This window comes from Tripterygium wilfordii, chromosome 17 (genome assembly GCF_013401445.1).
Source record: "Tripterygium wilfordii isolate XIE 37 chromosome 17, ASM1340144v1, whole genome shotgun sequence".
Classification (NCBI taxonomy): domain Eukaryota; kingdom Viridiplantae; phylum Streptophyta; class Magnoliopsida; order Celastrales; family Celastraceae; genus Tripterygium; species Tripterygium wilfordii.
The window spans coordinates 4,310,197-4,331,366 of record NC_052248.1 but is presented as its reverse complement, the minus strand read 5'-3'; the positions used below and the strand labels follow the sequence as shown (position 1 = coordinate 4,331,366).

Genomic DNA, 21,170 nt, shown 5'->3' with positions numbered 1-21,170 from the left:
GGGTATTGCACTAGTTAAAATAAGATTGGAGTCGCATCTTACACTAATAATAATAATTAAAAATATTTTATAAAAATCTTAATTATTTAATGAAAATATATAAATCTTATTACATATCGGTGTCAACCTAATTGATTATCATTGGTATATTTCTACGCCGTTGATAGAGTTCGAAACTTGTGAGTAGCATTAGTGAATTATGTGAGTGTGTGATATGCGAGACAAAAAAAAAAAACATAAATTATCGTGTCAAATGTAAATGGGAAAAAATTTCGTAAATCGAATTATCTTTCTAAGTTTGATTAATGTGGAGTGATTAGCATATTTAGACCGAATTAGATTCATGAACAAGGAACCAGAACCAGAGCCAGAGGGTCCGAACTTAACCGGCTAACTCGAACCAAAGGGGTTAGATGGGTTGAACCTGTGAGCGGTTCCGTTTTCAGTTTAACAGACTCGGCGCGCACATTAAAGAGAGAGTGCGAGTTCCAAATGTCATGTCTTTATTTATTTATTTATTTAAATTTAGGGATTAATCCATTTCACGCTCTCTGTCTCTTTCTCGCACATTTATCTGGTTCGGGGTCGCCGACCACCGCCAAATCTCTGCGAATCGAATTGCTATTTCTGCAATCTTTGCATTTCTCATCACTTGCTGCTACTCCCTCATAAGGCGTATGCGGACCAACATGTAAGTTTCTTTCAAGATAATATTTGTGTTCCCTCATATTCCTGTATATACAAACACACGCATATGGCTCTATGCATTTTTCTTCGTCTGCATAGATACTTTGTATTTTGTCTGAATTTACTGGATCGATTCTGTTGCAAGAGAATGGGTTTTTTTTTGTGCCTCTTTTTTTTTTTTTTTTGTTCAGCTCGTGGTGGTCGAGTCAAGGTTCTGTTATGAACATGTTTAGGGTAAAATGTTGTCTTTATGCCTATTCTATCCTTTGTTTGTGTGTTTTTTATGTCCTTTCTTGTTCATATACTTGTTTGATTGACGAGAAATGGAATTATGGAGGAGAGGAATGGAGAAGAAGGGAGAGCCATTTGTTTTTCATTTTACTGTTTAGATTGGTTTTAGGTATTTTCTTCAATAAAGCTGAGAATGTGGGACATCGAACCTAGGATTGGTACCAAGCTCTTGCTTTTGTGGCATGGGACCTCAGCCTTAGTTGAACTTGTGATAAATTTGCGATCAAATTGATTTCCTTAGTGGAAAGTATTTGAGAATTTCAATTCTAGTGAACCAAAGAGTATAAGTAGTATTATTCCATTGGTGGACTTTCACCTTTTCAGGTTACTATTTTATGATTCTAACAAAGGGATATTGTGAGGTGGAATTACAATGACAATAAACAGGAATCTCGTGACTCAAATGTGTACAATGAAAGACGGAACTAAACTAGTATTATCTAGGGTTGAATGACCGCTAAAATTCTGCTGTATTAGGATATGGTGGCTTATTAAGCGTCCTAAAAGGACTTTATATATGAGGTTCACAACAAACCATTGATCTGGAAAATCACTAAAAGTAAAAAAAAAAAAAAAAAAAAAAAGAAGGAATGGAAATCACCAAATTGTTTCCCTTTCAGAAAAATCCAGTGGAAATTTTTTACTATTTTTGTTTATTGGTATTCTGCTTGTAGGTTATGTGTTTGAGAGAGGTATTTTAGGTATGCCAAGATAGGTAGCTTAATAATGTGTTAGGTTCTAGGATTGCTTAAAAAACACATTTGGAAAGGGAAAGAAGATAAATCAGGCTTTCATATGACAAATGTTTTCGGAAAAGGAGTTTTGGATCTTTAGATTTTAGAACATTCGTTAAAGAAATCTATTCAGTGGCGCTTCTTGCCATTTCTTAATGTTTCATATGCCTAAAACATTATTACGAGGCAGAAGCCTTCCCTAGTGTAAGCAGCATTTGGGAAGAGAAACTGTATTCATTGAACTGGGAGCTAGTATAAACATTTTTTTCTTTGTCTGACATGATCGAGACTCGAGCGTGAGATCTAGTTCACAATGCCACCTCTTATATTTGCACACCCTTAGGATTTGGAATAACATAATTCACTCCTTTTATAGCTAATGGATGTCCACTTTGGGAAAGTCCATGTAAGTTGGACCCCACATAGGTACATCATCTCTCTGTCCTTCCTGTTCCCACAACTTCTTTATAGATGTGTTTGGAGATTTTTTGATGGGATACTATGGGCAAATTTTCCCCTACATCTTTATTACTTTTGTTTTTTGGTTTATTGCAATTGAAATTTGGTTTAGCTTTTGTTGCTGTCAGTTCATCAAACAGTGGTTTGTAACTGATGCATCATTTTCATTGAAATGCGTGTTTTTTTAGCTGGAATTTTGTGACGGTATATTTTTGACTTGGCTCATACTTGTCAATTTTTGGCAATTTCATGACGCAATTTGAAGAAATCCACTGGAGAACTGTCGCTGTTGTCAACCTTTGGAACTAAAAATCTCATCGTATTCGTAGCATATGTGGTACTTGACATTGATTGAAGCTGCTATGTAAAAGTTCTAAATATCAGGATATTTGGTCATAATACTTTTCACAGCAAACAACTTTCATACGGTTATCTGACTGATAAAAGATTACATTAAATGTCGGAAGCTGATATGGCAGTCATTAAACCTGAGGTATGTTTAATTTGTTGTGCTGTCATTTTCAATGCTCACTATATTTGCCCTAACTCAGCCTACAGATAATTAGATGCTTGTTTTTCATGTCATATTTCTGCTTTTGAAGCTCTATCTCTATTTCCCCTGTCATTTGCTGGAGTGATATATTTATCAATTACTACTCAGTTGCTATATGTTTCATGCGCTATCAGCAAAAGGTTTGAATTTAAAATTTGTTGCTTGAATTATGTAAATAAACCATATGCTTTTTTTGGTCTCAATCGAATCCATATTTAGCCTTCTGAGGTCAAGGTATTATTTCAAGAATCATCTCGGTAGGTGGTGGCCGAGCCAGGAATTTCTGTTTGAGTGGGCAACCTAACTTAAAAAACCGAAGCACAATAAGAAACATGGAAAATTAGCATGGTCTCAAATCAAAACATACTTTGATGTTGTACTTATCATTTACTTTTTGAATGGAAGTAGTGTACTAGCCATTTTCACTAATTTGTATGGAGCGGAACATATATGTGGGAATTTGAGTTTCATTTGTAGTTTTCCTCTTGTATGAGGAACGGGTATCTTTCTCTCTTGGTTGGGACTCCAATTTGACTTGAATAGCTAAATGTATATCAAAAGCTGGATATTTCCCGTTTTATAAAAACATAATTCAAAAATAAAAGAAAAAAACTTCAACAGTGGGGGCAGAAGCTGTAGAACTTGATATCATGCCTTTTTCTCTCAAAAGAAGAGAGCGTCTGATGCTAGTGTCAATTACAACATTGGAGAGATTAAAGAATCCTGTATATAGGGGCATCTAAAAGAAGATGAGGAGAGAGCAAAAAATTTGGATTGGGCCACCAAATTTGGAGGGAAAAACAGTTTGACCTAAGCTTAACACTATAAAATAATTGAAGTTCAAAATATTTGTTGTTCGTTTGTGGTGAAAATCCTTATATATTACAATACTTCCATTCAAAAATAAAATTATAAGTAGGCTGAAGACTTTAATAAGGATTTTCCCTTAGGAAAAGGTGTGTAAAGGTGGCTTATGGGGATTCAGTTTGATATATCTATGCCTTATTTATGTTCAGATTAAAGGGTTAAGGTTGAAGGACTTCAAGGATAGAAAGATAAATGTTCCAGATTTAGATGGGAGTACAGTAATCGATTTTACGGTAAAGCGCCCAGGAATTTATGAGCTTTTCGTGCCTCAATTGGTGTAAGAGAGTGACTTGGGACCAAATTAATGGAAATTGCTGCTGAAATCAGGTTGTTTGGGTTATGAATTGATAATCTTTGGGAGTCTTTATTACAAGGTTTTCTGTAAGACTATCTAATACACTGCCTGTAAAACACTTGGTTGCATAGAGAATCTAAAATCCAACGATGAATTATATCATAAAGCAAAATACTTGAGAAAAAAAGATTTCGGTAATTATTTAGTAACAAAAACGTGAGAACCATATATAAACCATATTGACTAGACTGACCCTAAGCTCCAGCTGTCTGAGATACCCAAAAGGTTCTAAAGTTCAAGATTATAATATTACTGTTGATTGAAGATTGCATTCAACTAATGAGAGTTGATGGAGCAGTTTTCTTTTCAATGATAATTTTTTTCACTCCCTTCTGAAAGCCCAATACTATTTTTAAGAGCATTATCAGTCTATTCCAAATAAGATACCACAGCCATTATTTTATTCTTTTGGTGATGGTGGCAAGGTGGTGTCTTAAAGAGGTGTTCAGGGATGGTCAAATGACAGGTCACATTGATTTTTGCAGAAATAAGTTCATGAGAAACACTTCGGATGCTTTAGTAATTGCATTAAGAGAATTAATCTTACACATCGCCAATATGTATATATAGAATTGGGATCAAAAGTTTCTTTTTTGTTCAATCCATTGAGCCTCTTCTTAAACAAGTTATGATGTTTGGGAATACCCTTCAATATTTTGTCATTAGTTAGCAGTTATGTTTTACGTTAAAGGTTGATTCTTGAGCAGTGTTGCTTCTTAAATGCATTCTCAGATGATGAAGTCCTATATCTGGCTTCAGACTGCCGATGGGTTAATTCAGCAGGTGGAACAAGAGGTTGCTATGTTTTGCCCAATGATATGTCAGGAAGTAATTCAGAAGGGTGTGGGATCTTCCAAGAACTATGCCATATCTCTTCCACAACGAGTCAATCCTGCAATGCTAAGTCTCATTCTTGATTACTGCAGGTTCCATCAAGTACCAGGTCGCTCTAACAAGGTTCGTCAGTTTGTCACAATTCTGAACTCCCTTTTGTTGGTTGTTCGGCTGACATCGTTCCTTCTTGTGTTAGTGGACATCACAAAACTGTCCATGAATGTGGAGAATGTGGATCCAATTTTGTGTCTTCTTCATAGGATTCAGTTGTTTCCTTCCAATTTTTGCTTTCCTTATTATACAGGAACGCAAATCTTTTGATGAGAAGTTTATTCGAATGGACACAAAGAGGCTTTGTGAGTTGACATCTGCTGCTGACAGCCTTCAATTGAAGCCTTTGGTTGATCTTACTAGTCGTGCTCTTGCACGAATTATTGAAGGAAAAACACCAGAGGAGATACGTGAAATATTTCATTTACCTGACGATCTTACAGAGGTGTATGGTGCTCCTGATAATTGCATTTCTTAGCAAGTTTATTGCTGTGTGTTTGTGTTTTCTCATATTCTATTTGATCAGGAAGAGAAGTTGGAGCCCTTGAAAAACACAACTGATGATCCACGAATTCGACTTTTGAATCGATTGTATGCAAAAAAGAGAAAAGAATTAAAAGAAAGAGAAAAGTTGAAGGTGTAATATGCTTTACATTCCTTGTGATTTTGAAATGTGAATCAATTATTATGCTGTCTTAACCTCTGCCTGCAATTTAATTCTGATTGATATTGGGTGTTCTTTTGTACAGAATGCTGGGATTGGAGAAGAGCATGTAGATGATCGCTCGGTTGATGACCTCTTGTCATTTATTAATGGAGGTATACTTTGTCTGCCTCCCACTTTTTTCTTTTCTTTTATTCTTTTTTTTAGAGTAGATAAACTCCCTCAACTCCGCCTGCGCAGTTGGTTCCTAGCCCGGATAAAGGAGGAGGGCTGTGGTAGGTTGGCAGCCAACGTAAATTTTGCAAAACCTACGAACATGAGTTAGAATGTCTATGATGTGGATGATATGGCTTGAGAGGAACAACATAATACTCAACAACAAAGAATCCTCGATTGACAATTTCATAGATAATTGGTTTGATTGCCTTAAGTTTTGGAGTATGTCCTTCTCTGCGAATATTTTTGACCGTTTGAATCTTGCTCCCTTGTAATCTCTGTTGGGTTGCACCCCCTTGGTGCTTGAATAAAATTCTTTTTCATTCAAAAAAAAAGAGAGAAATTAGTTGGGGCATTTATCTGAAGAAAATATTCAATTGGCAAGAACTGTACTTTTCCCTTCATTCATTCCATCCTAAAGATGAACATGAGAAGTGTAGAAACAAAATTTTAGCCTTATCTGAAATTTGCTAGTTTCCTCAATGTGGGACAGTTATGACTGTTTGTCTCAGAGTGTTTTTGTGATCGCTAATGGGGCATTTGGTTCATAATTGTGTGAGGTGAGAGTGCGAGGTGAGTGTGAGATGAGTACGGGGTGAGAATGGTCATCTTTGGTATAAAATAAAGAGTGAGCATTAATGTGAGAATATTAATAGTACAATTTCCATATTACCTTTTTAAAAAATAAAACAATATTTATAACAAGTGTAAAAGAGTCTTTTACATATCAAACTCATTCTCCCTTGTGGAGAATAGCCATTCTCACCATTTTGGTGAGCTTGGCTATTCTCCCCAAGCGAGAATAGAGGGTGGAATGAGTTTGAGATTGCACCCTCCAAAACTCAACCAAACAAGAGAATATCTAATTCCACCCTCATTTCTCCCTCAAAACACCAACCAAATACCCCATAAGTGTTTGGTAACTAAAAATTTATGTTTAGGAACATGTAGGTAAAAGGAGCTAAGCCTACAAGATAAAGACTTTAATTGTAAATACAAAACTGATGATTAGATAACTTACTGTAGAAAGATAGCATAGCCTTGCCTTCCATTGGACAATGGTTTACTTCACCAACTTCCCAATCTCTTTGTCTTGCATTTGAGTAAGAACTTCAGTTGTTACTGCCAGACTTATTCTGCATAAGACAAGATGATTGGATATTTTTCATTAAGTGTGTGCCCTTCATCATCATTATCTGAACTTTTGTCTCAAACTATTTGGAGTTGGCTACATGAATCCATAAGAGAATGATAATTCGCTACTTGAATTCTTTTTTGCCATTCATTCCTGTATAAGGCCATACTATCAACAACTCCTTTTGGATTAATATATTTCTTATTATTTCTGACCATGTCTTTTTAGCTCTTCCTTGTTTCTTTTTACTATCCCCTACATGAATTCTCTCAATTCTTCTCAAGATGATTATGATGACAAAGGCGACGACAATGGTGATACCAATGATGTTCTGATGATAGTCAAGGTGATTTTGATGATAAGAATATGGAAAGAAAGATGTTATGCCGATTATTTATTTATATAATATATAGTTGGTCAAAATATTCAAATGCCTTTGTCCCTTTTGTGAGTGATTTTTTTTTTGGGAGGGGGTTGTATTCGGTTTTTATTCGATCTTTCCTTTTGCTCCTAATGATGAAGTTCTGTTAATACGCGATGCTCTTACCAATATCTTTGTGTAATACATACTTGTCTTTATTTCTTCTTATTGTCTGTTTGTAGATTCTAAGATGACTAAAGCTTCAAAGAATAAAAAGAAGAACCGAAGAAGAAAGGGTCAGGAGAAGAATGCTTTCTTAACTGAATCCATGGAAACGGATAAGATGGTTGGACTACCCTGGTGTTTTCTATGTTGTATTCATTGGAGTCCTGAATATATTTCTATCAAAGTTGTTAAGTGCTCGACTGTTTTGTTTCACACATGCTGCAGGAGACAAATGGTCTTAACTCTGTGGGCCTTGATGTTGAGCATGGTATCGACTGTCAAGCCAGTCCCAGTGAGTCATCAAAGTTACAAGACATGGAAGAAGATATTTTAGCTCGTAAGGTAGAGTTTGATGATGGGGATATGGACGATGAGATAGATCCTGCATTAAAGGAAAAGATTGATAGGTGAGATCAAGTTTCCATTCCCAGTTCTATAAGGTTCTCATGAAATCACTTTTGTGCTATTGTATCTTAGGTATAAAAGCTTTAATGTCGATGCATCTTAGATGAAGGGGAGGTGTTTGTGTGAGATTTTAGTGGATGAATGTCTGCCGTGAGTAAAATTTCTGTGACATTTTAGACTAGTGGTCTTAGTGTTAGGTAATTGTATGGTACATAGAGTATTTTCAAATCAGTTTCTTTGGCTTGGAAGAAGAAAACATGCAACTCTTGTGATATAATTACTAGTCGTTAGCAAAATTACTCTTTTTTTTGCACATTTGAACCAAATCCGCAAAATAACTATCTATGTTAATGCATTTTGTGTGGACTTGCTTGACGTCCTTTGACACAGGGAGGTGGAAGATTTTGCACGGATATTAAAAATAGACTGGCCTGAAAGGATGCAAGAGATTCTATCCTTGGGTCAAGAAAGGAGGCCAGTGCACTCTTCTCTTAATGGCAGCAGTAGCTTGAGAAAATAGGCAAGTATGTGCCCTTTTGCCCTTGGAAGCTTATTGCAGAAGTTTTGTGTCTTGAAATCACATTTCCTGAAATATTTGACAGTGAAAAATCTCTGGCATTAAATGCTCATCTGCTTTTTTCCTTATGTTGGGCATCCGTTTTCTTTTATGTCTTCGCACCATTTTCAATTTTTTGTGGAATTAAATGCCGGAAGCAGAATCAAAATTTGTTTGGTACCTTTGATCTGAGATTTTTTTTTTTTGTGGCTTTGCATATTTTGGAACTAACTATATGCTCAGAAGTTCTCCCCTCCAAGTGCCCTTTTCTCCCTGCATAAGATAAAATTGTCTGGTGTCATGTTACTCTCGATTTCAAGTTATTCAGACTGTCTTTAGCATCATGATTTATTTACATACTTTCTTATTTGCCACTATGCGCTTACGATCCTTCAAATTTACTATTAATGTTTTGTCACAACCACTCTGCGGCAGCAAATTTTGTGGGAGTTACTTTTTATTATTTAAGAATCTGATAATATGTGTCCACGTTTTTGAAGCAGCATTCCGGAGATCATTTCAGTTTTCTCCATGATCAAATCCCCTACGTAACTCGTGAAATTAACTTTGGTGAGGGGATCATGCTAGATCCAGAGCAGAAATCATCAGAGGAACTTCAACAGTCCCTCTCGGCCAAATGGCTGGTCCAGTTTTGACAGATACTTCTACAGGTGGTCTATTGTGGCCTATGAGGCAAGGATCATGAACATCAACATGTAAGTTATGTTAAAATTTTTTAATTCTTTTTTTCCCCCATAATTTTTGCCTTGCGGAGCTAGGATCCAAATCGGCTTGAGGGGGTGATGTTTTTGTATCAATAACTAGATAAAAAAAAAAAAAAAAAGGTGGTTTCAGCTGGTTATGCTCAGTGGTCATAAAACTTGTATCACATTGCATCAATTGCTGATACTTGTTCCAGGAAACTAATAAGTTTGGAATTTTGATCATTTAGAAGCAACGATTGGCTGGCTTTGTGAAATCTATTAAGGTTTGATGAACTACTTTTATTTTTACACATTCTTTTGATATGTAAGACATTACTGTAGTGTTGTTTGGGTTTCCATGGACCATTGTATCCTGCTGGAAGATTGAGAACTCTCGTTAAAAAAAAATGCTCTAGATTTTCTCGCAGTTCGGCTACATGTTATGAACCCTAATAAACTGATAATATTCTGCTAAAGGAATCCATACAGAAGGCAGGAAATTAAATTGTTACATAATTGAACAATCACCCTCCCCTTTTAAGTCACAATTTCTAGCATAAATAGCATTTGACGAGCTCAACTGGAAACTTAAGGACCCAAACCTTCAAGAAGCTCAAGTAATCCCCACAAACCCAGACATTTGACTCCAGCTTTCAGTAAAAATTCTAGCATTAGAGAATTCAATTTCAGATGGTCCTACTCTTAGAGCAGTCTCTCACTGATTTGGCTCGTAATAGTACTCATGCCTATGTAAAAGCAGGGGTTACATTTTTTGTGCACTGCATCCTAAAAGCCCAAGTGCTATATCGATTATTCTACAAGTTCTACATCCTATACCTTATATGCAGACTAAACTCCTGCGCTGCCTGTACTGACTATACCTACTGGACTGTGGCTTGGGCGTGGGGGTGAAAGGGGGGGTTTACATACAACTTTTGTGGCATATGCTACTGTGACGGTTGGAGTCGGATGTGAGTGCAGGGCCCCTCTGGTGCTCCTTTTGACCATAAAGTTTTGAGTTCTCCTCTTTTCTTTCCCAAAGTCAGAAAAGTGCCTGCATCCACAGCCACACAACCAGAGTTTTACTGGAGATCTAACTATTTCTTAGGGTTACTCTGTTGAGTTATATGACCAAGAAAATATACCCAGATGCACAAATGGTGTTGAGTTTTTTTGGGGGCGGGGGGTTGGGAGTTGCATGTCGAAGCAAATCTTGGGACAAAGGCTTTGACGATGATGGTGGTGAAAGCAAAGCAGATTAATGCAAGTGTGGCATACACATTATTGCATCATTGTGAATGCACTAAAACTTACCGAGCGTGAACGGAACAATGTAAAGCAAAGCCGGCTGGCCATGTCCATCCATCATGTTCAAAGCGACGTAAGTGACAAGGAGACCTGCATTACAATGTATCGAGGAAAAACAAATTAGCGAAGGATTGTCACTGATGCTTGCAACGAAATCAGAACAATTGAGCAACGGCATTTCTTATACCTAAACCATATGCAGTCATCGCCCAAACGAAGTAACCCGCTCGAAAACTTCTCTTTGCCAGAAAATCATACCTGCAAAATAACCAACCCAATAACTGGTTGATAAACATGCGGTGGTCTCGAGGTTCTATAGAATATTTCAAAATTTTAAAAAAAGAAATGAAGAAAAGCTTGAAATGGAAGAAAATTAACAAGAGTCAGACCAAATCATCTCTTTCATAAGTATGGTGGTGACAAACTTTTGAAATAAATGTCGCAATGAGTCTCAATGTTATACTAATCTGTTTGACACAAAATTCAGTGAGAAAACAAGTTATGGACTTCAAAGTTCGAACCTTAGTGAAAAAGCTACCACCAATCCGGGTAATATAATATCACCGAACCCAATTATGCTGAAGCCACCCCAGGGATCAAACATCCGCGGAATCTTAAGCAACATCGGGATTCCATCTTCTCCACTCTTATCACCACGAGCTACCTTTAAAGAAGAAGTAATGGTAAACCATCACTCAACAATTACCGTTGCCAGTGTGGATAACCGTAACATCAGTACATGCTAGGATACTTACCACTATCATTACACTCTCACGGAACCACAATTTTGATACGAAAACCCAGAAAATGTCATACAAGAATGCGCAACTGAGAAGAACTGTTCCAACCTGATCCCATTATTTTCACAGTTCAAAAGGGAGAAAAACTGTCATCAGTTGTCAATGCTTTCTTAGTCACGAAAAAAAAAGAAAGTATTTAATAGTATTAATAACATTTGTGGTGCCATGAGCTCCAATTTTGTTCAGTCAATGACCTATGCCTACAAAATACAGATGAACCTTTCCAAATTAAATGAATAGAACTAATGTCAAAGCCATAAGCCATATGATCGTCGCGACATAATATTGAAATACTTCTGAATGGGGTGGGGAAAAAATGTATTTAGATACATAATTTCAGGCTAAATTTTTGTAATCATGTAAATATCATTGCAAATGTTGTTTTTCAAAAACAACGAACCTATAAGTACGCTTTTCATTCGGTATTATCAACAGTGGGTGAAGAAAATTGTTTTCTTTGTGTATTCAAAGAGCAATCCTCAGGGATAGGATGACATCAATACAATAACAATATCTGCATACTCTGACCAGCCACCAGTTAAAAAAGGAAATTAATTGAACTAAATACCTTGAGGTTTGGTACACGAACAATCTGAAGAACTGTGATTATCAATGCAATGCCCTGTATTTAGCGAACGAGTTAAGCTATCATTATTTGGCCTTCCCATTCCAACATAAACTGTTGTAAAATAAACTTCACTTAAAATCCATTCACCACAGATAAACAACCTCCATCATTCGAAGATTAAAAAAACAAAAACAAATCAAGTAAGAATCTCAATCACAAGAGTTATGCAAAGATGTCGATTGTTCTAGATGCACATTCAGCCATGGGCAATGCAAGTTTGGAAGACAAGCCATGACGTTATCGCTCAGAAGTACTAATTTCAAGTAATTTTTCAACCAGATATGCTCCATTTCGATAAAGACATATCACAAAACAGAAGAAGGTTTATACCAATATGATGGAAAATAGTGTCTCGACAGCTGAAATAAAAATGAGAATTTGGGGGGGTCCAATTGGCTATAAGAACTTCATTTTGATATACCCTAAAGTTTTAATCAAAACATGATTGTCAATAAGGAGAGATAGGGAATGGATATTGCACAGAACTTTGATGACTAGGAGCTGCCTGACTGAATCTAACTCTATCATTCAGCAGAAGTAACTCATCCAGAACCCATTTTACCTTTAAAACATGAGAGCTCCTGGGAAAAAAACTGAAAGTCTCTAATGCAGCTTGCGGAAGAGTAGCTATGGTCTGACTTATAATATGGCTGCCTGGAAGGCTAGGAGACCATAATAAATAGAAAAGACTGGATAGCCTGAGGTGGGTCCTCTACTGGCTGATTCAACCAATCGAAACATATATATTTTAACTATTTTAACTAACAATGAAATTGGTAACAATTAACAAATGGTTGAATGGTTAGAAAATTAGAGTATTCATGCTAAGATTACGCATTGAATATCTGGTATCTACTCAATGCTTTTTGATGAATAATATCCCTCATTATAAGCAGCTTCATGTAAAAGCAGACAAAAAGGAGAACAAGGAGAGGTTCAGAAGAAATGAATATGTTATGGGAAGACATAGCATAAGTGCTTGCAATCAAGGTCAGAAACTTAATATTCCTACATATAATTCATTTTGGGAAAGACGTAGCATAACCGCACGCAATCAATTCACAAAATTAATATTCCTACATAACCTCAGCATGCATAAATAGAAAGAAAACCAAAAATGAAAAGGATAATCAAAACTTTTCTTACAAGGATATCCTGCCCAATCCAAGCCAACGAATAGCGTCGATAAACTGCCCAAAGAACAGAAGATGCAATGCAGAGGGGAGAAACTGCTAACGTAAGATATGAGACATCTCCGAACAAGGGAACTTTAATAAACGACTCCCCAGCATGTCGAAACCTTCTGAAACTACATGTTTTTAGGAGTTAGGTACAACAGAACAGACATGCATTTCGGTCGGTAGATATATTTTCTCCTTGTTCAGAAAAGTAAATATTGCATAATTCTCATAGAGAAATTTGGAAAGAAATCATAACACCTTGAAGCAATTGACCAACATAAAATGTAAAGCTGTAATTGTGCCTAACTGCCTAACAAATGCTCACTTATATTTTTAACAATCCCCCAGCTGTCATCACTTTTTCTACCCTCGTATACACAAACCCTTCAATAATAAGGACGCACGAATCTATAAAGGGTCCTGCACTCCTGCCACTTATATTGATATCCATCACAGTGTGAAAACTACATTTTAGATCCACTAAAGCATCTTAAATAGTTGAACATTAGTAGCAGAATCTTACAATCAGACAAAGGGAGAAAAGGAAAAAGAACAATAGCATATGCGAAAATATGGATAATGTACATACATACCAAGATAATAAAGACACCGAGCAAGTTTGGAGGCCCTGCAAGTACAAAGAGGCTCACAAATAAAAAATTATAAAAAGTCTAATCTGAATTGGAAAAGAGTAACCCACTGTTGTAAATTAAGTAAAACCTTGCATAGAAGCATGCTTAATTTATATGCATCTAGCTTTGTCCTTTATGCTCACCTCGGTTAAAGGCATAAGAGTGAAAGAATTACATTAAGTGCAACATAATCAATAGGTTCCTTATGATTTGAGTATGCACCTCATGCACAAACCACAACAAAGATCCCCAATAGAGGTTTCACCAATATATTACTACTCATCATACATAGTCCACAACTACTGGCTTAACATGCTGTTTCCTCTGTCTGAAGTTAATTGTTATTACAGATCTTTCATTGCCCTTACGCATCACCAATTCAATGAAATCTAGTTCTTTGATTGATAACGCGCCATTCAATCTGCCATCCACTGAAAGATTGATGAATATTGAGGGCCATTTTTCACACATCTAAAATTCTCTGTATAATGCCTCAAGCCTTTATCTCTTAAAGAATTATCTTATTCGATGAACGATTTAAGAATTCCAAGTATCAAGTCTCACACTTCTAAAATACTCCATATCATGCACTATAAGTGTAGACATATAGCTATGCATAGAAGATATAGGCAATGATCCTGGTGGCCAAGGGAGAAACCAAGTTACATAGAAATTAGAATGTTACTATTAGTTACTCTGTCATTCTACCCAATAAGTTAACTTGTTGGGTTGGGGCATTTCAAGTGATTTATATATATACTAACACTTCCCCTCACGTATGGGCTATGCAATCCGAAAGTCCAACAAACGAGGCCCAACACTAGGGCTACTCTCACACAAGGCCCTCACTTGGGGCACCAACAAAAACATGCAAAAGCCCACACTTGGGGCAACAACAAATGGGGGTTTTAAACTGTGAAAGTTAAGGTTTGAACCTAAGACCTCCTGCTCCGATATTATGTTAAGATTAGTTACTTTGTCATTCAACCCAATCATAGAACATGGCTATTACAGGGAATAGGAAGTGTCAATGTTTCAAACAATCCGATCCTAATTTTTGTGTGACACAATAAGTTGCATTTTGAAAGCAATCCAAGAACATAACTCACATGCACGAACTTGAGCACGATGATAACAACAAACTTTGATAGATGTTTTCTTTTAACATCTAGAGATAGAAAATATGCATCTTTAGATGGAGTAGAACCATCATTCAGGAAAGAAGATTAAATCCCGAGAAATTTATAATAAAATCGAGACTCGCAACATCAAGTACGATATGCTCCATATCAAATTTCTTGGGTAATAAGTATCATATTATTCTACAAGAGCACAGACTTAGTCGCATAAGTAAAAAAAAAAAAAAAAAAAGCATACTAAAGAAACAAACCTCTATGCCACCAATGCAAAATAGAACCACCAGAACCTCAATGAACCAGAATGACATGAGTTTGTATAACATAACCAGAAAACAAGAAGCAATAACAACAAAGAGAATGGCTGATGGCACACTAATGTCCACAGCACCATTAGAACCAAACCCATCCATATCTAGATCCGAACCATCCTGCAAGTACAGAATCAATCCATACATAAGTTAGAAGAAACAAATTCCTGCATCATGAAGGAAGAAACTTTTATTTTTATTAGTATCGAATATCGACTTCAAAAAACCAGAGATAACCTTTAAGAGCTTATCCAGCTCCATAGCTGCTTCTTTTGCGCTCCGTGCCGACCAGTAAGAAGCACATATTATCGTACTGACAGCCATCAACCACAAAAACACCTCCGCAACATCCACTGGCGGACGCCGAGGAGAGTATACTTGCAAAGAAACTGAAAAGGGGGATTGAACACATAGAGGAGCAAACAAATAAGTAGCCAATTCGAAACAAATATTTGCGTACTACTAAATATCTTAACAACATTATCTTCCAGATAGATAGAGGCGCCAGCCAATGTATAAGTGTACATGCAAGCAATGAATCATACCCATGGAGCTGTTCTTTAGCCACCTTTCCAAGTTTGCACCGGCATCTTGCGGGAGCATGACAGTGGGAATGCCTATCTCTACATCACTCTCATTTGTTTCACAGACCATCTTGAAAAGTTCTGCAGGAAAAAATTCATTATTTTAAAAACCAGAAAAACAAGAACTGGCATGATAAACTTTTACTGTTGCTTCTAATGATGACAATTGGAAGAAGGAATAGTTCTTTAATATACTTAAACTATTTAACCAGCAAAAATTATTAGATGTATTAATATGGTCAGAAGAATAAATTTCTGCAAAGACCCCGGGATATAAGACAAAAAATAGGGAAAGGTTTTGGCAATAGCAGGAAAGTAGAAATTCCATCAAAAAGGACAACATCCATCTCGATTTTACCCACTTCTGCTGAGTCCAAGGTATAAATTGCAAAAGCATTGGAAAAGTCTCATGACCAGGAATAAAAAGGATATATAAAGTGACAATGTCACCTCAGAGATATGGTATGCGTAATGCGTGACTTATTACTAATTAGGGTATGTATGTACTAAGTCAACGTTTCAGATCACAGCTCCAACATAATTCTAGATTTTCAGTCAGGTACAAAACTTTAGAAATGGTTTAGATATGGTCACAAGTCAAAACTTGGGCTTCCTACATTCTTACTTTCCTAATGGAAGTCATAATATTATCTAAAGATCCATCCTTTCTTCCTCGTAGAATGCCTCTTCATAGGAAGAGATACATATCCAAAAGATGTCAAGTTAAGAGGTGCTGGTGTATGTTTATGGGTATGAACCTTACTCAACTGCACTAAGACAGGTGAACGACAAAATCATAGTTCACCCATCAAGAAATGCAAAAGGAACTTGCACATACCTGTCTGGTTGTTTATTATAATTATTGCTAAAGCACCTGCATCTTCAGCAATATTTGCCTTGGTTGTGAAGCTGCAATTTCCTCGGTGTGCAAGAATGAATTCCCCTGAAAACTACCAAAAAGCAGGAAGTCCATGTTGTCAACATAAGAATGAAAACCATAAGGACAAACAAGATAATGAATTCATGTCATATAAGAAATATAACAAAGGAAGTGGTCAAGTTTAAAACCTTAGTTTTCGGTTTGGTGCAGCCATCAGGAGGGTCTGCCATAGCAAGTTTAGTGTGATTAGCATGTTTCTCCTTCGATTCCAAGGTAGGACCAAAACGAGCACCGACACCAACATACTCAGCTTCCTCTACACCATCTACCAACACTGGGACTTTTACCTAGAAGACAATTGGATCAGACTAGGATAGAAAGGCCAGAAATTCAGGATTTTGAAAAACAACAGGTCAAGCTTTAGGTCGGTAAAGTCAAACATTAGTCTCGAAAATAGGAGATAAAACAAGTAAAATAAAAAATGCAATGAAATTTAAAATTCAATGATTTCCTCTCCTCTATAGTGTCAAGAACGGAAGAACCTCAAAACATAAAGTCAACTTAAGAATTGTCTGAGATCAAGTTCATAAATTTTCTTCAATTTTACAGAGTAGGTACTTTGCTATGCCAGGAAATGTGATCAGATAAATTATACGATTTTTTTTCTATTTTCTTCTCTTCCATTCTTAGCAAATAAAAATTGCTTTGGAGGAAAAAAACTTGAAGTTTAATTAAGCTGTTGTACTCATCTTTTGAACAAGAAAAGAATCTCAACAGGGACAGTACCACAAAAGAAACAGTCTTCCTGTAAAACTACCAAAAATCAACTGCAGTGCCCTAAACACCACAACCTACGAACCTAAATTGAACCTTATTTTCACAGCATCCACTCTGTTAAGTGAACATATAAAATTCCAGAAGAGATGCAAACCATCTAATTATGTGAATAATATATAAAGAACAAAACAAAGTAGAATATAGTAAATACTAAATAGTAATTATAACAAAAACATATATTGGCTGGAAAGACAATTGAACAAAAGACACAAGCATGTATCTCCCCATAAACACTCTCTTCACTTCACAAAAACAAAATGTGCAAAGTAAAACCGGACGATTTGCAGTTTTGGCTTGTAAAGCAAACAACTTTATAATAATAATCAATTGAACTAGCTTCTGCAAACATGGAGACAAAAAGAAACCTCTGCAGGATGCTTACAGAAGTTAAGAAACACTGGAATCTAAAGCTTTTAAGTTATAATATAACACAATTTCAACTCTCTTATCTTTGAAAATCAACAACAAAAAAGTTTTGTTTTGCTTCCCACTTATTCTCACAAATAGAACATTGAAGCTGCGGCCTTTATACTATCCTACTCAATTGCCTAAGAAAACAAAAAAAAATGTATGCCAGCCCCCAATTATTAAGACATTATTGAGAACATCAACCACTATGAATGAATGAATGAGAGATACCATTTCCCCAAATCCAACAACATCAACAAAAAAAACAACTACCTTTCCCCCAATCTTTTAAGCAATACTGAAGGTACACAATGAAATCCCTTCTTGCTTCTCATCTTTTCCCCAGTTTTCTCATCATCCAAACAGAGTCCAAGAAGAACTAATAAGATCCATCAACAGAAAGAAACTGAATTTACCAGTACGAAGTTGTTGTCGCAACCAGGCCTCTTCGGAGCAATATTGTCTTGGTGTACTATGTCCCCAGCTGACCCGAAGCATGGACTTAACACTAATACTAGTGACATAAACGCTACCCATAAATCCATTTATTAATTTAGAAAGGAAAAAAAAAACCCCTGTATTTGTTTTTGTTTTTGTTTTTTGAGAGATAAAGAAAAGTAAAGAAAAAGGAAAGATTTAGGGTTTTAGAGAGAGAAAGGGAGCCTGGGGAAGAAGAGGAATGAAATGTGAAGAAAGTAGTGAGGTACAGACAGAGAGGAAAAGAAGGAAGGAAGTACGGTATTCCTCCTTCTCTACTTTTCTTTTCTTTAATTTCTTTGAAAAAAAGGAAATGTTATTATATTTTGTTTTTGTCAACGAGACGTGAAATAAAAAAGGCCGTGTAGTACGAGTGCGGTTGACTCGCCTGTCACAGCGCGTGGGGTGGAGTTCAATTGTCGTACGAAAGTAAAGTACAATGAAGGTGGGGTTGACGTGAAATTATTGGGTGGCTCGGACACGTCACGTGGGCATGCTAATGTGGTGTGTCCGGACCAATGAAATCATGACAAATAAGATGTTAGTGATAATTCAAACGCAAAGCACTTGCAATGATGTTATTTTTATTGAACGTCTGAGATTTTGTGTTTTGTTGATGTGATTGTATTGGTAGATGTGTTTTGTTGATGTGGTTGTATTAGAAAACGTGTTTTGCTGATATGGTTATATTGGGATTTTGTGTTTTGATGTAGTTTTATTGTGGACAATATGAATGCATAGGATATTGTTGTCCTTCATGTTAGGTGGAAAGGAATAATGTATAGAAATTTGTGTTTTGCTGATATGGTTATATTGAGAGACGTGTTTGGCTTAACTTTTTGTATGATGAAGGTGCGACCCAATATTAATTTTTGTTGGCCATTAGAAATACAATAATTGAAAATGCTCTCATATATGGCAAAGAATAGTTGGTGTCTAACGGAGCGAACACTTTGTTACAATTCGAAAATCAAAAAAAAAAAAAATTACACTTTTTAACATCCCAATCAGATCCAAAATACTACGAATCCCACGAAAAAGAAGATAATCTTAACGAAAAAACCCAATCAATCCCATCACCACAAAATGACGGATAAACGAATGGAATTTAATCTATGTCGTCCATGTGCGTAGAAGCCTTTAGATCTGAAAAATTACCAGATAAATTGGGATTCAGAGAGACAAAAAGACCACGTGGGTGAAGGGAGGAGAAATTATTGGGTGCTAGAAAAATAATTTTTCAAATGGGTTTTGAGTGATTGGTTTTGGAGGAAGAGAAAAGAGAAAAGCTATTGGGTGGAATGCATGAAATTTGGGTAGACTTCTTTAAGAGTGTGTTTGGATTGAGAGATTTGGTGAAGGGAAAGAGAAGGGAGGGAAGGGGGAGAGAAGAGAAGGGAGAATATTTTTTCCTCTTCCATGTTTGGATAGATAAAAAAATGAAGGGAATAAAATTTATTTAATTTACTAATTTATCTTTATTTTTATGTTAAAATATTATGTCCAAGGGTAAAACAAATATTTAATTTATAAATGACTTAATTAATAATCTCTCCCTTCCAAATGACTCCATTTTGGGGAGGAAGAATTTTGATAAAAATTAAATGAAATATTCTTTACAAATTCCTCAAAATCCCTCCTCTTAATTTTTTTTGTAAACTATCCAAACAAGATAATTGAAAGGAACCTCTCTTTTCCTTCTTTTTCATTCCTTCCAAATCCCTCAATCCAAACACACTCTGAGGGATTTGGGGGGAAGGGAAGGGAAGAGAAGAGAAGAGAATGGAAGGAAAAATACATTTCCCTCTCTCATGTTTGGATAGATAAAAAAAAGAAAGGAAAGAAAAGTAGTTTAATTTACTAGTTTATCCTTATTTTTTTATGTTCAAGTGTTATGTCCAAGGGTAAAATAGGTTTTAAATTTATAAGTAACTTAATTAGTAATCTCCTCCCTCCAAATGACTCCATTTTGGGAGGAAAGAATTTTAACAAAAATTTAATGAAATATTCCTTTCAAATCCCCTCAAATCCCTCCTCTCAATTTTTTATAAACTATCCAAACAAGGGAATTTGAAGGAAACTCCCTTTCCCTTCTCTTCCCCCCCAATCCCTCAATCCAAACACACTCTAAGGGAAAGACTCAAAGCAGTGTCCTTTTTGTTTTTGAATTTCAAATTGTAACGGAGTGTTTGCTCCGTTAGATATAAATTGTGTTTTTGCCATATGGGTTTGAATTATCATTGACATCTTATTTGTCACGATTTCATTGGTCCATGCACTCTGCCCCTGGGATGTCTTTCCCAAACCAAAGTCCAGTTTCAGTATATAGATAGCTAGCCGGAAAGTTTGGTACTGAAACTGTTAACCTGCGTATCTTCCCTTCAGAGGGGTAGCTCATCTCCCGGTGTTCGAGTGGCCTGGTGCTAAGCTTTCTTCAGGTCAATACATTGCACGCTCCTCTGTATCTTGCCCTGATACCATTTCTTGGCTTCAACCGACCTTAATCATCATGTCACGTGATGTGTTCGGACCACCCAATAATTTCCTAGGGTTAATGAGATTTTTTAGGCACGGTTATAGATAAAATCGAAAATGGTAGTGCTAAATGGCCCAAGATTTTTTGTCCCAACCCATCCTAATCCTAGGTGGCATTCCACCTCAGCAATTTGTCTCTATATAAACACCCACTCTCTCTCATTTTGTCCCACCCACTCATGGGAAAACCACCACCACTGTAGCATAACCGTTCGACCATCGATTGGAGCCGTCGACCCACTGAACGGAAGCGCCACCATCATCATTTTTCGACCCACCACATCACTCATTGTTGCTCGTTTCTTCGAAAAAAAAAACACCCAAAAGAAGAAGGTCACCACGACACAAGTTGCATC

General features: G+C 36.3%; 2 protein-coding genes and 1 long non-coding RNA gene across 6 annotated transcripts; 1 reads left to right on the top strand and 2 right to left on the bottom strand.

Annotated features, from left to right (window-relative positions):
- The first annotated feature begins 507 nt into the window (after positions 1-507).
- Positions 508-9,354, top strand: LOC119982618 (SKP1-like protein 21). 2 transcript variants are annotated; one of them, XM_038826099.1, is made up of 11 exons: positions 508-691; positions 2,437-2,664; positions 4,679-4,787; positions 4,873-4,903; positions 5,085-5,276; positions 5,358-5,468; positions 5,581-5,650; positions 7,450-7,553; positions 7,658-7,839; positions 8,228-8,361; positions 8,897-9,354. In XM_038826099.1, the coding sequence occupies exons 3-10, from the start codon at positions 4,765-4,767 to the stop codon at positions 8,355-8,357; spliced, it is 843 nt and encodes a 280-aa protein (XP_038682027.1). In that variant the 5' UTR covers positions 508-691; positions 2,437-2,664; positions 4,679-4,764; the 3' UTR covers positions 8,358-8,361; positions 8,897-9,354. The 2 variants fall into 2 exon arrangements, with proteins under 2 accessions (XP_038682027.1, XP_038682026.1); XM_038826098.1 differs by having other exon boundaries at positions 4,679-4,903.
- Positions 5,703-8,884, bottom strand: LOC119982619. Its single transcript, XR_005464431.1, has 2 exons — positions 8,575-8,884; positions 5,703-6,847 (listed from the first exon to the last, which is right to left on the bottom strand). It is a non-coding gene; the product is annotated as an uncharacterized LOC119982619 (long non-coding RNA).
- A 256-nt stretch (positions 9,355-9,610) lies between the features above and the next one.
- LOC119982617 (signal peptide peptidase-like 4) lies at positions 9,611-18,538 on the bottom strand. Of its 3 annotated transcripts, XM_038826095.1 has the most exons (14): positions 18,219-18,535; positions 16,746-16,904; positions 16,516-16,627; positions 15,639-15,758; positions 15,331-15,482; positions 15,037-15,213; positions 13,608-13,642; positions 12,980-13,142; positions 11,774-11,827; positions 11,161-11,253; positions 10,927-11,069; positions 10,593-10,663; positions 10,412-10,495; positions 9,611-10,151 (listed from the first exon to the last, which is right to left on the bottom strand). In XM_038826095.1, the coding sequence occupies exons 1-14, from the start codon at positions 18,345-18,347 to the stop codon at positions 10,045-10,047; spliced, it is 1,599 nt and encodes a 532-aa protein (XP_038682023.1). In that variant the 5' UTR covers positions 18,348-18,535; the 3' UTR covers positions 9,611-10,044. The 3 variants fall into 3 exon arrangements, 2 of the variants coding, with proteins under 2 accessions (XP_038682023.1, XP_038682024.1); XM_038826096.1 differs by lacking the exon at positions 18,219-18,535 and having other exon boundaries at positions 10,010-10,151; positions 16,516-16,620; positions 16,746-16,886; XR_005464430.1 differs by lacking the exon at positions 9,611-10,151 and having other exon boundaries at positions 10,425-10,495; positions 10,927-11,065; positions 18,219-18,538.
- Positions 18,539-21,170: the final 2,632 nt, after the last annotated feature.